The following is a 17298-nucleotide window of genomic DNA, read 5'->3' as shown; positions in this document are numbered from 1 at the left end:
TTGAACTATTACTCATGTTTTTTGTAGCGGTCAAGATTGAGACCCTGTCCTGACAAATGTTTATCATACACAAAATGTAGGTCAGTGAATGGATGATGGTAGTTGCATTTTGGTAACAAATGATCTGACAAGTAAAAAAGAGGCACTTCAAATAGAGGTGACAAAGCATAACTTCCAGAACAGAATACAGTAGGATTATCTGACTTCCTTGGAAAGACTTTTTAAACAAACCAGCCCAAATTACCAATGTGATCCACTTCAGAGAGCATCATGTATTGAAACAGAACAGATTGTTTTGCGAATGAGTTGAAATGCCCTTTCCAATATCTTAAGATTTTCTTTGATTTTAGTCATACCATTTGAGAACTCATTAGAGGAAATGCCATTTCCAAGTCTAAAGGAAAAAGCAAAGGACAGTTCTTTTGATGATGACATGGCAGGGAGTGGCAAGGTGTAACAGGCAGAATCTCTCCTGAAACCCTTTCAAGAGCATTAGTGTTTCTCAGATAATTATTTTCTTGTTCTATTTTAAACTTACACATCTTCCATATGAAATTCAGTTGTCATATTGAGCTAAATGCACCACACAAAGAACAGCGGGAGCTGTCTTAGTGTTTATTTGAAGTGAATTTTTCTTTTACAGTTTAGTGTAACTGGAGGTAGCTGCAATATTATGTGATTTTCTCCCAGTGGTTTGAAATAATAGTTATCTATGAACATTAGGACAGAGTACCGTAACAGAACTGAAAATTGGAGCCAGTTGATTAAAGTTAAGTCTACACAAACATGTTAATGAAACATAAAATAAATCACAGCAGGTTATACAATGATTGTCAATACAGTATAGTGCAGATCTTCCTGGAATAAGGGCTGTTTTGACGTTGCCACAATAGTAAAGCTGTTACTGCAGAAAAATTACACGATGTAGGCTCTAAACTACCTGAAAAGATGTAAAAGATTCAGAAACAGATGGTTATAACTACTTAGTTCATGTTAGTTCCCATATATCTCAATCCATCAAAATCAATTTGAAGGGAATTATATGGCAACAGAGTCTGTAATCTGCTATGTATGAATATATTTCTGATCTGCCAGGCAGGAGTTTCATTTCACATAATCATATGAAAATGGATGCTCCATTGTCAGAACTTTTGCCTTAAGCAAGGTTATCAGCCTTACTTTCAGAGCTGTTAAATTTGTCCTCTTCAGTAGATACTGTTGTGGGAGTAACGGAAGCTCCCAGGAACTCCAGGTTAAATATTTTTACAGTTACAATAAACTAGTAGTGAGCACATTCAATGAAAAAGTGTTCAGTTATATGTAACTGGGGACAAATACTAATAACAAGAGAGAACATAGCTATAGTTTATTAATAAAATAACGTTGCAGTACCTTTCCTTAAAATTCTAGATTTGCAAAGGAGCAAAAATGATGTAAGAAACAACAAAAATATTTTTAGCAATAAAATGGAAAACGCTTTTTAAATTAAATCTTCAATGCCTTTTTTCTTTTTTAATTTCCCACAAAGTTTGTTCAACAGATGGATCATCCAAAATGCAGATATTTCTATAAATTGAAATACTAATATATATCTGCATATATGGCCATACATTGCAATATGTTACAAATAGATGCTCAAGAACAGGTTAGAAAGAAAAATCAGCTTACATACTTTTGTTTCCTGGATGCAATTTCTTGTGGGACTCCTCAGAGACTTTAAGATTAGCCTGTCCTGGTGCCCTCAAATGAGCAGGCCTACAGTGCTGTGCGCCCCTTGCAGCATAGAGTCCATTTCAGGAAATTAAAAATGCCAAGTAGTAACTGACTTCATTCTCATCCCTCCCTCCTATGGACAGAAAGCTTCCCAAATAGCTTACAAGAAAGTAGTAGGCAAGCCTCACTTGTCATGCACATGTGATGGCCCCTTTAAAGTCAACAGGCAGAATTAGCACTTGATCTTAACACATATATAATAAAACTTGCACTGTTTTTAAAATTAGAATGTACTTCCTGGTTCAGGAACTGTGAATCTGCTCTGTAATGCACAAAAATATATTCTTTTGTTTTGTTAAAACCCAAATATAATATTCAGCATACATTTAGATATTTTTACATATGAAACTGATTTATATAATTTTTGAAGCTTTACAGAGTAGTACTAAAGTAGTCAATAAAAAGATCAGATTTAAAATATTTACATTCTATACATCATTCCTTTGTACTTACAATTACTAAATAATTGTCCGTGGCTTCTTTAATTTTAGGGAAAATATTTTAATAACTACAAACTAATTTTAAATTACTTTCAAATGGCTCTTTACTTAAACCGAATTTTAGCAAAATCACATTTCCAATGTGAAACATTATCCCCATGTTTTCAGTAGCTGTTATATATAACCAAGTTTTATAGCTGTTTTATAATGCAATCCTGTTTTCTATAATAAACAGAGGATATCTAAATAAGAAAATGGCACAGTATGAATGGAAACATTAAATTTGCAGGTCTTACATCCCTTTGTGGCATTTGGCTTCTAGAATATTCAGTTTCTTGATAATTTAGGTTATTCCACTAGTTTCAAGGAATCATAGATTCAATACTTTAGTATTTTGTGTCATCATCTTTTGAAAAGTTATGTCCTGAAGGCACTTCACAGAGACTATCGCCATCCGTGCTGAACTCATCATCATCATCATCATCATCAAAATCAGTCAGCATTTTACTTGGTGACTTCTTTCGTCTATGAAAACAAAAATAATAGCACAGATGTGTGTAAACTGCACATCTGTATGCAGAACACTTTTGCAAAGCATATAACATTGACAGGTAGTGTTTGCTTTTTTTAAAGGATGTCAGAGACTTGTGCTCTTATAAAGGCAGTTTAACATAGACCATATCTTACATAAAAGAAACATGCAAGAGAATGAAGATCAGTCAATCATATTTTCAAGCACGTCTAACTAAACGCACAGCCAGGGGAAACCGTACACTTTGCACACTGAGATGTTCAGTGATGCCTGAGAAAAACTAAACACAGGATAGCTGTTCCTCCCAGACATCAGCAGGAAATTCTTGTCACTACAAATGACAGGAGTGCAAAGTCCTACTACTTTTTTCTACTTTTTATCCCATGCCTCAGTGACTATACAGCAGACAGAGAAAATGTTTGGTCACCTAGAGCACCCTGAAAGGAATTGGAGAATATCTGTAGGATAAGGAAACACGGAAGAGTTTCACAGCTCTGCCTCAAACTCTGTCTGCTTGTAACAAACTTGAGGTCTGCTACAGGAAGCCTCCTGCTCGGGGACTAAAGGAGCAAGAGATCAAGTAGCAAGTAACACAAATTGTAATGTCTGCCAAATCACCCTACCTTAGTTCCTTCTTTGCAGCATTAAGTTGTCCTTGCAATTGTTCATTTATGTCTAGTTGCTCTTCCAGTTCTCTCTGAAGTTTCTTTTTAGCACTTTCCAGTCTGTCTATTTCTTCTTCAGCTTCTTCAACTTGACGTTTCATTGTTTTCAAACGCAAACTCAACTGAAATATTTACATGTCAGCTGATTAGAGGACTATTTTAATAAAGGAATTTTATTCTTCCAGCATCTATGAGAGGGAGAATAAAGACACAACTTTGCCAGTGTAATGACACTGTAATAATATGCTTCAGAAATATTCAAAAGCCAGCATTAAACTGAGAAAAGTTTTGATGGGATACTTTTTGTTTGTTTGTTTTAAGAAAAAAATAACAAACAAATATTGCTTTGATAGAGTAAAACAGCAAGATGGCCAAGCAACTTTACCAGACAAATACTATAAAGAAATACATATTTTTAAGCCCAGAGGGTTTTACAAGATTGTTCCCACAACAGATGTCTGCTTTTTGAAACACACTGTTCATTCTCTAGGCATAATATTTACTACTTGACTCAGACACTGAAACAAAACTTGTTTTAAGCAATGAATCAACAAAGACCACAGAAATGGCACAACACCTTGCTATTAGAATATCTCTATATATGTAATATTTAGAGACTGTATGTAATAATAAATAGCTTCTTTAAACAAAATTTTATGGTCACAATATATAATATATAAATAAACAATATCATATCATATTTATATTGCATCCTATCACATGCAGATAATATACTGACTGCTATTGGCTTAATTTCTTAAAAGAACTACAGTATTGCTTCTGCAAGTGCTTCATTTTTGTAATTTTAGAAATTAGTAACTTAGTACTAGGCAAAAGAACATGATGACAATGGAAACTGCGTATCTCATTAAATGGAACTTCATAAAGAACAGAATAATCAGTATCTACCTATATTCTTCTGAAATATCTTGTACATATGATGATTTATGCAAATATCTGATATTATTCCTAGTAGCATATTAGTCTTTCCCTCTACCTGGTCCTTTTGGTCGGTCAATGAGAGATGTTCATCATCTACTTGCAACATTAACTCCTTCACTTTTCTCTCAAGTCTGCGGTTATTTAGTTGGAAATTAGCCCTATCCCTGGAAAAACAAACAGCGGACAACCTTGTAAGAAAAGGAGCTGAAATACTTCCAATCCTGCCAAGATAACTTCTTAGCAACATTATAAGAGTTAAATAAACACTGATGACCCTTGCTTTGATTTACTGATGCCTTGCAATATTTAGATAAAGAATATATTCCTCCAAGATTAAACAATGAAGTGAATGTGACAACTGAAATGTTCAACTATAGTTAGTATTTCTAAGTTTGTTACTGATAGCAGACACTCATATAATAATGAGGTATGTAACCATGTTATCAGCGTGCACAGTTTTAAATTTAAGGCAATTTCTAGTCTTTTTTTTTTTTTCAAAAAGAAAACCTGCAACACTTACATGAAACAGTAACCACTTTAATTTGTTGCTTGTGAAAAAAAGTCATATTAGTTGTATTAGATATCTAATATTAGCAAGAGGCCATATTAACATACACAAACATACATGTTTTAATCTTAACAGAACTAGCTTTACCTCTCTTCATTTTCAAGACGTTCTTCTAGCTCTGTGATCCTTGCTTCCATCTGAGCAACAAGTCCCTCTTTACTGGATCGGTAAGAACCTTCCAGATGAAGAATTCGGCTCCTTAAGTCCTTGTTCTATAATTGGAACATACATGATTACTACATACTTGTTCATAGTAAGAAATACCATCTTAACGCAAAACAAATTGCTTCAGAAAAACAAAGTGATATGAAAATTTTTGATTTAGTGAATACAGAAGAAGAACCAAGGAGATTTTACTGGAGGTCTAGGTAGTGAAGAGTCAACATATCCTCTATTTTATTGTTTTATTGAAAAGAGCTTAGTGTCAAGCTTGAGACAAAATTTTAGGCCTAACGGGCCCCTTGAACTTCAGATGGTTCTAAGCCCCCTTCCACTTGCATTTTTAATACGCTAGTATTTTTCAAATAGCTTTAGACCTGTCTTATTTTCCAAGCTTAGTTCTTTTTTCAGATCTTGTATTCCACACCTGTTGTATGGATAAAACAAATAGACAAATAAATTATTTATATCCAATAGCACTTTACTGTATCAAATCTGCTCCTGTGTTGTTGTTGTTGTTTTCCTTTCTATCCAGTGTTTCTCCTACTAGCTAAGTAGTTTGAAAAAAAAAATCTTTGATTGAAAAAAAAAATAACTTTGAAAGGTGCAGGATTCATAAAGGCAGATTTTTTGCTCAGATTTACACTTTTAAAACTTTACACGGCATGGGGGACCTAGCCCTGTTTTCAGCGGGTATCTTATAAAGTCTCAGGGCAAAAAAAATAGTTACCTGAAGACCAGAAAATAAAGTGTTTTTTTTATTTTTATTTTTATTTTTATTTTATTTTTTTTACAGAACTTCAAACTGTGATCTCAGATCTCAAACACTAAAAAGCTATGATAGAAAAGTCACAGATAAAAATAGAAGAATGTGAATGGGATATACCAGTAGGTGGCATTCTTTCTTCTCAAATAATTAATTAAAATAGGATTAACTTCACAGAATTTAAGCCACCAACTTAAGAATTTGGTATAAACATGTTCCCATTACAATCTGTTTTCTGTTCTTGAGACTGTCAATAAAACTATCACTTGCTAAGATACCCTTCCTCTCTATCTCCGCTGTGGGCTGTGACAGTCCTGCTTTCAAAGACCACTGAGCTGCAGAATAGACATATTGCAAAAAGCTAAAAAGTATTTTAATACATTTTCCATCACAGATATTGAAACATACGAATTCCGTTCCTTCCTAGACAGAGAGTAGCAGTTCTCTATCAAATCTGTATCTTTTCTTTAAAAGGCATGTCACTTTTTCACTTGTTTGCTCTTAAGAAAAAAAAGTATTCAGCCAAAGGTTTGCTTGAAATTACAATCTACCTTCAACAGTGTTTCTGAAGTACTGTTAAGAGTTTGAAGGACAGCTCCTCCAAAAGCAGTCAAAGAGTTGATAGTTAAATTGGTAAGTGTATTTGACATTCTATAGTCTTTTCTGCATATATTCTTTTTTAAAGTTTCTATGTTGATAACACGTTTTTATTCTACAAACAAGTATACCAAACAACTGCCACATTTCCAATTTTTAATTTCTTTGACCCTCAAATTTATAGACAGAATTTGTGCAGTAGAGAGATGCCTGTACTTACTGCAACACAACGGTCTATTAGATTGCATACATAGATGAATGTATAGTACAAGTCTTTAGTACATAAAATATATAAGCTGTGACAAACCTCAAGCTAAAAAGGGTGTGTACAGAAAGAAGAAAACATACTAAGGCCAGAATTAATTTAGGATTATAATATTTTCTTTTGAGTATCAATGTTAAGGTACTCATAGCTTTTAATCTATGCTTACTAACGCATACTTCCAGCAGTGCACTCTGGTGGGATAGTGCCAGCTACTGCATACTGCATTCATTAAACACTTATTTGAATTTCCTAATGAAGACAGCCACCTGGCTTGTTACCTTGTTAATATGATGGTATGGCAGCCATAATTACCTGTCTTTCCAATGAAATTTTGTCACACTCCAAGTCTTGCTTTGTAGCTCTTTCCTGAAGTAGCTCTGTCCTCATTTGTTCAATCTATTGCAGAAAGAAAAGATGGAAATTTTAATAAAAGATTTAATTTATATATGTCTATACAATAATGCATATATATTTGTGTGTATATACATATATATATATATATAGGTGTGCATATAAACTACATATACCTACACAAAGAGAAAAATGTTGCTCTTTCTTACAAATCAAGACATATGCACGATTTCAAATGAAGTTTACAATTACTATCTTGGACAAAATTTTTCCCCTTGGAGAAGCCTGTGTTATTTCTCAGTTGTTTTTCTAGGCATCTTCCAGCCATATGGGGTACTGCTGCTGATATACATACATACATACATACATACATACATATATATATATATATATATACACACACACACACACACATATTCTGTAGCAGGGTACTGAACTCTAAAATATCACAGAGACAAGTCATGTGGCAGGGTGCTGAATTCCAGAATATCACATCAGTGTTCAAACACCTTCTACAGTTGTTTTCCTCATAATTAAGTCTAAAGCACTGATTAGCATCTTACATTTAATCTGCTGACAAGTCTACTTTAAAGTTTGACCTTACTAAGCACATAAACTGGTATCCGCAGAAAAACTCTACAGTTAGTTTTCTATGCCTGTGTAAATGAATAAATTAAAAAAGCTTTTCCAACAGGCTCTGATGCACACCGGATATTAACATCTTTCCCCCCGTTTAAATGGTCAGTTGTGTGTCTTGCACATACCAGGAAAGCACCGACTTCTGCGTCTGGGGGGTGAAGTGTTGCTTGCTTATTTGTTTTAAAACAAACAAACAAACAACAAAAAAAGAAACATCTTTTGCTACAGTTTCTGTAAATATTTCAGTTGCATATTCAATAACCAAAAGGAAAATATATTCTCCCTATGGAAGATGATAAAAAAAACCTACCTGTTCCATACAGAATCAACATACAAAAGAATTTGTTTGCTTTATCTCACTTTTGACTTGACTGAAAAAAATAATCTGAAGATCAGAGAGAAACTCTAAACTGCCTGACACCTGTTATTGAAACTTCTGGACTAACGGAAAAAGCCTGCAATGCTGAAATACTTTTCTTCCCTCTCATTCCTGCTGAGATTGCCTTCAAGTCTTCACAAATGCCTTTACAGGCACAGCTAATGTTACCAAAGCATTTGTGCTGTTCCCTGCACAATGTTTACTATGGTAAGTATCATCTAGGGAACTCAGTGAATGTCTGTCAGCTACTGTAACATCAAAAAAATTAGCCAAAATTTCAGTAGCCACAGCATTCTACTCTACTTTACAACAGTTACGTAGGAACTTGCATAAACACATCACCAGTTAGATAGCTCTAAATTACAGATTTATTCCACTAAGCAAAAACAAAACAAAACGAAAGCAATGCTGAAAATATGAAGGTTAAATAAACAGAGCACACAAAGTATTACCCTAGGCTTTAAAAAAAAAAAAAAAAAAAAAACATTGTAGTATTAAAAGTCATATTTTCAGTTAACAACATGTTTAAAAGAAGTAATTTACATTGCTTCTATAGCTTTGAAACCAATATACGAATACAAATAATGGTGGTAATGCATGCAGTTGCATATGTTATGTCAGTATCTTTTCAGAGCAGTAGAAGGCATTCCTGAAAACTAAGGTCATACCAGATACTGGACTACAAATGTTAGCACATGGCTGTGCTCTGGCAACAGCTGGTTAATTTCCTAAAAGCTTTCATTGTTGCCCAGAAGCTGAGAGACACTAAATTCTTGTTTTCTTTAAATACACTAATTAAATATCAGCAAAGTTATTTAATGACAGAATGCATAAATCTTCACTCGCCTATGCTCTATGAAAATATCTTTAAAGGGGCGATTACTGGGTCAAGTAACTTCCAGATAACATAAACCCATCTAGTTTAAACAAGGATTTCAAAAAGAGCCTTAGACAATCCGCAAGAGCTGTGGTGATATGATCCAGCATTTCACTTATGGGAGAGAATGAGCACCAACACATTCTGAAAGACTATTTAATGAATAAACGCAGCTCTTATACATTACTTATTTATTTTTTGTGTGTGTATTATATATATATATAGATTAGATTACATTTGTAGGTAAACTCTCACATCAGAGCTTATTTCCATATCAACGTATTACACTTTTCCATGTACATGTAGATCTAGACATATATACAGAAAAAAATCTCATGTGAGGGATTATGTAGACATTATTCTACTGAAACTGCTTTAGCCAATGAAGACAGACACAGAAAAAATAAAGCAAAATTTGCAGTAAAGTGAATGACTAATTAAAAACTGAAGAAAGGGTTTTTGTTATACTTAGGAACTCATTTAATGGACAACTCTGAAGTTTTATTGTGCTCTTACTGTGCTCAAAAGCTGTGACAAATTTGTGCAACCTTCCCCAGACCTCAAATTAAGGAATTATTTAGAGGACAATTATAATTTCAAGAAGATTGCTGCTGTTGTTGGACATGTTATTTTAAAAGCAATCTCATGAAAAAGCATGGGTAGAGTGAAAAAGCATTATATATAATTAGGATCACAAAGCTAGGTGGAAAAATATAAAAGAGCTTGTAAAAAGAGAAGAGGAACAGCACAGTTCTTGCTGGAGGAGATGGAAACTGTTTTCAGTCATCTCCTTGTACTTTTCTTTAGTAAACACATTATTAACATGCACCAAGGAAAAACAGTTGTCTGCTACAATGTGATCAAATATTTCACTTATTTCACAGCCATTAAGACAGGCTCTGGTTATGTACCAAGCACAGCTTTGTGCTTCACGTTCTACCTTCAATATATTCTAATTACGTTAAAAGAATAAACTAGCTCTGTAGCTTAAGGCAACAGTTATCACAGCTGGATTTGAAGAATGCTAACAACAAAGAATTGAGAGGAGCATCAGATTCTACAAAGTTTTATTAGACATAACAGCATTTTGTGCCAGCTTTAGGATTAGAAGCAGCTGTTAATTTCATTATTAGTGAATATAATTTGATTTTTAATATTTTAGACTTTATTACCATCTCACACTTGGTTCACATAGTATGTTTCTTGTTAGTAGGAAAAAATAAAATATGTATATATATATATATGCATATATATATATATATATATATATATATTAACCTAGTGTGTAAGCTCAATTTGCAAGTATATAAAAAGGTATTTAACAAAGAGGCTGAAGGCAAACAAAACCTTTTGATCCTTCAAAATTGAAAAGCAACCTTCATTTCCCCTTTTTCATTTGTTTGCCTCCCACACCTGGTGCCAGCTAAGGAGCAGGTGTACAGCTAGCTATCCACAGGGAATGCTTTACTAAAATAAAGTGGATGATCCAAGTCAATGCAACTTTATCTTCCTGAATTTGTTCTAAAATTGCCATGGAAACTAAATAGTCCATATTTCACACTTCCAGGAAACAACTCTGAAGTCAATAGATTCATGTTTGCATTTCCACAGAACACATTCATTGCTGGAGGCTATCTTAAGTGTTTTTCAATTCTGTTTGCAAAAACAAAACGGTATTTCATTTCACTTGTTTGTGGACAAAAACATCAGGTAATAAGATGCGTTCTGTTTCTGCTCCTTTCGGACTCTAGCTTTCTATGCATGTTTGTAATGCTGCTCTTTCCAGAGCTGCTAATAACTTATTTAAAAACCAACAGGATATGATCCACCTTTCTTGAAAAATCTCATATGTTAAAGACTTCCTCCCAGCAACAGAAAGGATCTAATGCTTTCTTCAGTAATGAGAAGGGGCCAGGAATAAGTTAAGACCAACTTCTACAAAGCTGAAGAAGATGCAACAGAAGATCAAGATGATGTTTCTGCAGTTATGATTTTTTTCAAAACATAATAGCTACAAGATATTAAAGATTATAATAAAGTTTTGCAATAAAAAGGACACTGAAGTATTGAAGACAAGGATAAGAATTTTTATTTCCTTGGCATATTTCTTTTTAATATATAAAGGACTAAAAGTTACTGAAAATCTCCCCCTTAAGGTAAATCAATGCAGAAGTGAGCAAAGTTACTGGCACTCACTCCAGAGAATTTTTAGTAAGAGTATTTATTCACAGAGGTAGATGGAGACCACTTCTTTCCCACAAGCACTTTCCTATCTTATATAAACAGATTACAGCTGAAGAACAGGATTCCTTGTGTATCAGCAATCGCATAAGAAAAGCAGAAAGATGGAACGATGAATCCAGATCAGATGAATTTTCAGTGAAGCTCACGGATTTTTTTTAAAGTAGGAAACCAGTAAAAATTGAAGTTTCCACAACGTTGTGGTACTTCTTGAGAATGAGGTAGGGAAGATGAGAACATCTCATGCAGCCATTCCCAGATTCAGAAGGGTATTTAAATTAAGAAAGGGGATAACATTTCACAGTAAATGAAGTGTGAACCATTAGCCTTAGCAGTGTTTATTCAAATGTTTAGCTTTATGTAAAATATAAGTAGTCATTTCAATTTGTTTTAGTAGAAATTTGAGTATTATACTTCATTATCGGTATATTTAAAAATGTATTTAAAATTGAAAAAAAAGTTACAGAAACACCGTTATTACCAAAACAAATCCATTATAATTTCTCATGTCATTATAAATGCTTAGCAGACCCTGAAATACTCTTTAGTAATTTGACTACTTAGTCATTCTGGCATTAAATCAAAACAAAGCAACCTTTGTAACTCATGCATGAAATGAGAAACTCCAGACCTCAAAATAAACATTTATTTTACTCATTATGTAACACTTTTGTCACCCATCTGTATTTGAGGTTTCTATTTAGCCAGCAAATTAAGTTACTATGGTACTCACTAGTGCAGCTATCAGTAAGGTTCTTTTATCCCAGGCTTACAACCCAGGCAAAAACTCTTAGCATAAAAGACTTCCTAATTTAACAATAGCATGACCCCAGATTATTATGGGTCCTTCACATTCTACTTCACCCACTAACTCTGAGTCTGTACAATACCAGTGAAATAATATCAGAAGACTACTGCAGACAAACAGAATCTCAGTAACCTGAGTCCCAACAGAGTAGTATGGGTGCCTCGGTGTTTCAAGAACGCACGAAAGGAACTATCTCTAACTCACAAGAAGAAACAATTTCATTTAAAAGACTGAAACTAAGATGTTATTTTCTATTCTCCCTCTGAAATTAAAGCTATTCTGTAGAATTTCAGCAATTATTTTTTCTACAGAAAGAAAGAAAAATGAAAACAGAATAGACAATCATGGGTTGTACCTCAGTGCATATTGTCTTCCAGACTGCTAGGAAATCACTAATGAGATATGATACTTAATACAAAGCTACAGTAACAGACATGCTCTAATGAGTTATGCATCAGTTTCATATCTTTTAGAATTAAACTAAGCCACAGAACATTTTCTAGGCCCTCATAATATAAGCCCAGTACAGGCTCAAATTAAGTTTATCTTCTATTTTACAATGCTCTAATAGATTGAGCTAGCTCTATTTCAAAAATGGCATGGGTAAAACACTACATACTTTTCAAAGAATGTACAGAACATGAATGTTTACAGGAATAGAAATAGTAAGTCAGGGTTCTCTTTATGATATGAAATTACTTTTGTGGATGGATCCTGGTCAATTAATAACTCACGTGTTTCATTTTTCCAGTTAGGAAAATAGGAAAAAATGTTCTGTGATGATACAGAGGAGTATATTTAATCGTGTTTATGAACCTTGAACAATGTAAACTCATTTGAGTACCTGTTCTCTGCATCTACTGATCCTCTCAGACAACAAATCTGAATTATTCTTTTCTTCATCAAGCTCAAGTTCCAGGTGAGATAATTTGTCCTAAATGGAACAAAGAAAAGTAATTTCAACATACTATTCTCCCATCCTCTTTGGATTGCTACCAAACCATTCTTCCTTAAACTTTAAGGACTCAAAACTGTTTGAAAGAATAGACTTGAAAAGGAAAACATCTCTGAAGAAAAGTACAGAATCTAGGAAAAAAGAGATGGTAGTAGATAAGACTTTAAAACAAAATTGTTTCTCTGACAGAAGCAAATTTTTTTTTTAATCACTCCAAACAATTTCAAGAAAGTAAAAGCTTGCAATCAAAGACATGTTTCTAGAGACTGTTTTTAGACTTAAGTTATATCACACATTTGGAAGACAAATTTATTTCCATTAATCACAATGAGTAAAATGTATAAAAACATTTGTTTATGAAAGTTAAATGACAGTTTAATTAACCTGGACAATTATGAACCTAACCCATAACAACATAATTAGAATAGCTATGTTATTTAGGCTCATGAAATGAATCAGTATTAAATGCTAAATAGCACTTATACTTCTAAGAACTTTTGAAGTTCTGAGGGGTCTATGAATGAAAATTTTAGAATTTTGCCTGATTAATGAAAATTAGTTTAAAAGCAATTTAAAGAAAGTAATGAAAGAACAAGTGCAATTTAGAACACATTATGCTATGATGAATTTGCTAACAGATCTCCTTCAGAATATACCAAAAAAATACTGTATTAATACTTTATGAATTTTCCACAACTTTATTTTGTTCCTTCTGACAGGATTCATATGAAATAACATTATTTTAATCAACTCTAATAAGGTCTTTTACCTCCATTAATTTGATTTGTCTTGCCCGATCGTCTTTTAAGTGGTTTTTGACCTCCAGTTCATATTCCAAGCCTTTCACAGTCTGTTCCAGCAGCTGAGTTTTTGTTATTGCTTCATCTTGAGCTCTCTGGTGGTCTCTCAAGTTTTCTTCCATGAGACGCATCTGAAACAAAAAGATATCATAATAACACGCTACATACTACATTTTCAGTAAACAAGCACTGTCAGTAAAGGGGACTGACTACAATCACGACATATCCAGAAGTGTAATTGGAATTGCATCAAATGACATGCTTTTCACAGTAATTTTTGTTGTATCCACAAGATGGCGCCTAGAAAATAAACATAGATTGAAGTATCAGTTCTAAAGAGATGTTTCAAACTACAGGTTTTACAGTCACAGTTCTGCATAGTGGTATATTTATTGATTTATTTATACCCAATTACAGCAAGCCCAAATTTTACAATTTTGTAAGTAGCTATATGTTTGGAAATTTCACAACATTATTCTTCTTCTTTTTAGACTACCAATATTTCAGCTTTTAAATATGTAGTTTATTCTGTCTGAGGTATGTCAACGACAACATTAAACCAATGCCACAATTACTAACATACCTAGATATGTTAGTTGTATCAGGGCTATTTGCTGAGAAAAAAAGTTTCCTAGTCTAACAAGATCATGTACTCAATAAAGTTATCTGAAGTACTTTTATGGTACTTGAAAAAATGAAAGTAGCAGAAGAGTTTTTAGGTGAGACTGCATTCATTCCTTATTCTTGTAACTTAACAAGCAGCAATATTTTGTCCTCTGTAGTTCTGATGATCTTTTAATCAAATAATGAAGGTTTCATTTTGTTGTGACCTTTTTTCTTTGTAATGGGTCCTGTAGCTATAATAGAAAACACTAGAAGTATTTTTCATAATTGTTAATAGTGTGTATACATATATACATTCATATATATATTCACATACATGTACGTATCTTTCAAGCTTTCATTTATTCAACTGAAGAGACGTTCTCAATATCCCAATTTTATCTTTCACATTTCATTATGACTCTCCATCCTCTTACAAAAGCTCTCCATCACTGAATGGAATATATACAGAAGACAATAATATACAGGAACCACACTTTATTCTATTACTTCTACTTCTTCTCTTACCGTTCTTTTAAGCTGAATTTCAAACAAGTTTGTTAAGGGGAGAGTGTAACATAGCTGCTGGTTTGTTGTGGTGCTGTTTTTTTTTTTTTTTTTAATTAAAATACTTCTATATTCCCAATTCCTTCAGCAACAGGCATTAAAAGAGCAGCAGGTCATCAATGGAATCCTTGTCATATCACTTAGAGACATTCATCCATTAAACATTGCAGTTATCTGTCATATCTAGGAAGCCATTTCACTGGCAGTAATACACTGATCACCATTATGAAGAATGGAACACAGAAGCACATTGATTGAGATCAGTCCCTCCTGAGAAGTATACTAAAGAGTGGCAGCAAACAGTCATTGTCTTGAAAATTATCTGAGCAAAATTTTAGGTCAAAGGTTAAACTTCGTCACTGAACTTATGAGTCATTACCTCATCCTGCATTCTCATGGTTGTCAGGCGTGATTTTTCTACCTCAAGGTTTTTCTCTTTCAATTGTCTCTGCACATCTGCAACTTCCCTGCGACTTTTCTCCTTGTATTCATCAAGCTGGCTCTGAAGCTCCAGAGTTGATGTTCTTGAGACCTCTACCACTTCAGCCATCTGCGAAAAATGTACACTTTTTTTTTCCTTAAAACAGTGCTACAAAAAGTTCTGTCATGATTAATACACCAAATGTTTTTTGTCTCCAGCTTCAAATAAACATTCACAAAGAAATGAACTGTATAGTCACACTTCAGTGTATCAATGTTAAGTTGTATGATTTACACACAGATGGTAAGGCTCTAATGCAGAAGTAATTTGAAAATCAGCTGTCAGTCTCTGAAATACAGCTGACCAAGAACTGGCTTTGGTCTGTAGTATATATTAGATCTGAACTCAAATCTAGGATCTTGTTTTAACAAAACAGAACTGTTTTACAACAGTATTTTGAGATAAGTGTTCCAACTACTGTTCCAGCCCCGAGAGCTTGTATTGATAGTTCCTAGGTTGAAGAGACTAATAGCAGCCTCTTCAAAGTGAGCTCATACCTCCTCCTTTAACTTTTCAATGGTCTTGTTCAATTGCCATTGTTCATTTTCCATTTCACTCTTTATCTTCTTCAGCTGTTCCTTCTGGTGAATTTCATCTTTTAATTGTTGGGTTAACTCCTGCCGTTCCTGCGAAATACATCGAATGTTCTCCTGCAGTAAATTAAAAGATACATATAATGAAAATGGACCCTCTTTTCTAAGGTTTTAAAGGGATGTTATATAGCACTCCTGTGCAGCAGTAATACCACCCACTCTTGTAACTTTAACACAAAGCCTAACTAAAAAAAAAAAAAAAAAGTTGGAACCCTCACTTCTTCATTCTCCCTTTATAATAAAATACCTTAATGGCCCTACTGTAAATAGAAACTACAAGATTAAGAAAGAGTTTGTTTTTTTATGAAGTCTGAGAGGCACAATTGAACTGACCGAAACCAGATTACAAATAGTTTGAATTGTTCCAAAGGAAAAACGTAAATAATTAAAATCACTGTAAGTTATAAAAAGCATTCCAAAACACAGTTTTAAATTTTAGTTTTGTTATTGGAAATTTAGAGTTTTGCTGAATATCTAACATTGATGGTGCTTACTTCAAGTAGCTTTACTCTTCAAAAAGCTTTAAATGTGCAAATACGTTAGCATTTCCGTAGGCAAGACAGATCAGAATCACAAATAAAATTGTATTGTTATAAGACGAAAGAAAGTACATGATCAAACGTTAAAAGTTAGAGATTTCTTTAAATCTGTTCTCTTTCCTACCTGCCTATATAACCTATTAACAAAGTCACCTCTGATACAAATAGGAATTAACGTCAGGGGCCAAGGAGTGTATGCATAAAACTAAAACATGCTGGGGGCTAATAGATGTTGTTTTACAAAGCCTAAATCTATGACAGAATTACTTTAGATTGCACCAATGGATTTTAAGAACCCTGAAAAGGTTGAACTTTAGCACTTTGGTTCTAAAAGCTGCTGAATTCTGGGACCCTGCTAACATGCCATATTAGAGCAGGCTATAAAAACATCACGTGCCCCCTCCATCAGCTTTTCACAGATCATTTAACTTTACTGTTTGTTTACACATCCTTGAGAAACAAACTGGGCAGGCACAGATCAGTGGACTATATTGCTGCAGAATAATGGTGCCAATGGGAAGTTTTTGCATTTACAGTATGCTGAAAAGGCTTTAAACATCACAGCTAATCTGATCAGTCTTTCTATTCCAGAGTTACGAAAAAAAAAAAGTTACTTATACAAGAAAAAAAAAATTCTTCTACTAACTAGGGCAATTACCAAAGTATAGATCTGAATAATGACAATATTTAAATAAAATAATAATAGGAGGCTTGACGCAAACAGTGGGTCACCTCAGTTTTCGTCAGGTCTTGCTAAC

The 17298-nt window shown here is 33.6% G+C and overlaps 1 protein-coding gene across 12 annotated transcripts in view; it reads right to left on the bottom strand.

The window, feature by feature from the left end:
• Positions 1-210: 210 nt before the first annotated feature.
• CGNL1 (cingulin like 1) overlaps positions 211-17298 on the bottom strand; it is a 67999-nt gene continuing 50911 nt past the window's right edge. For 10 of the 12 annotated variants that reach the window (XM_040570467.1, XM_040570471.1, XM_040570470.1 and 7 more), the window contains 9 exons: positions 15906-16058; positions 15307-15477; positions 13727-13888; positions 12847-12936; positions 7020-7103; positions 5008-5132; positions 4408-4516; positions 3369-3532; positions 211-2738 (listed from right to left, as the gene is read on the bottom strand). In XM_040570467.1, the coding sequence (XP_040426401.1) occupies positions 2600-2738; positions 3369-3532; positions 4408-4516; positions 5008-5132; positions 7020-7103; positions 12847-12936; positions 13727-13888; positions 15307-15477; positions 15906-16058 (1197 nt within the window). In that variant the 3' untranslated portion in view covers positions 211-2599. Of the gene's footprint in view, positions 2739-3368; positions 3599-4319; positions 4517-5007; positions 5133-7019; positions 7104-12846; positions 12937-13726; positions 13889-15306; positions 15478-15905; positions 16059-17298 lie in introns of those variants that run through there. The other 2 variants (XR_005823434.1, XM_040570474.1) reach the window with 2 other exon arrangements.

The sequence above is a fragment of the Cygnus olor genome, chromosome 11, assembly GCF_009769625.2.
Source record: "Cygnus olor isolate bCygOlo1 chromosome 11, bCygOlo1.pri.v2, whole genome shotgun sequence".
In the NCBI taxonomy this organism is placed as follows: domain Eukaryota; kingdom Metazoa; phylum Chordata; class Aves; order Anseriformes; family Anatidae; genus Cygnus; species Cygnus olor.
The sequence above is the reverse complement of the archived record's forward strand: the minus strand, read 5'-3'. Positions and strand labels throughout refer to the sequence as shown.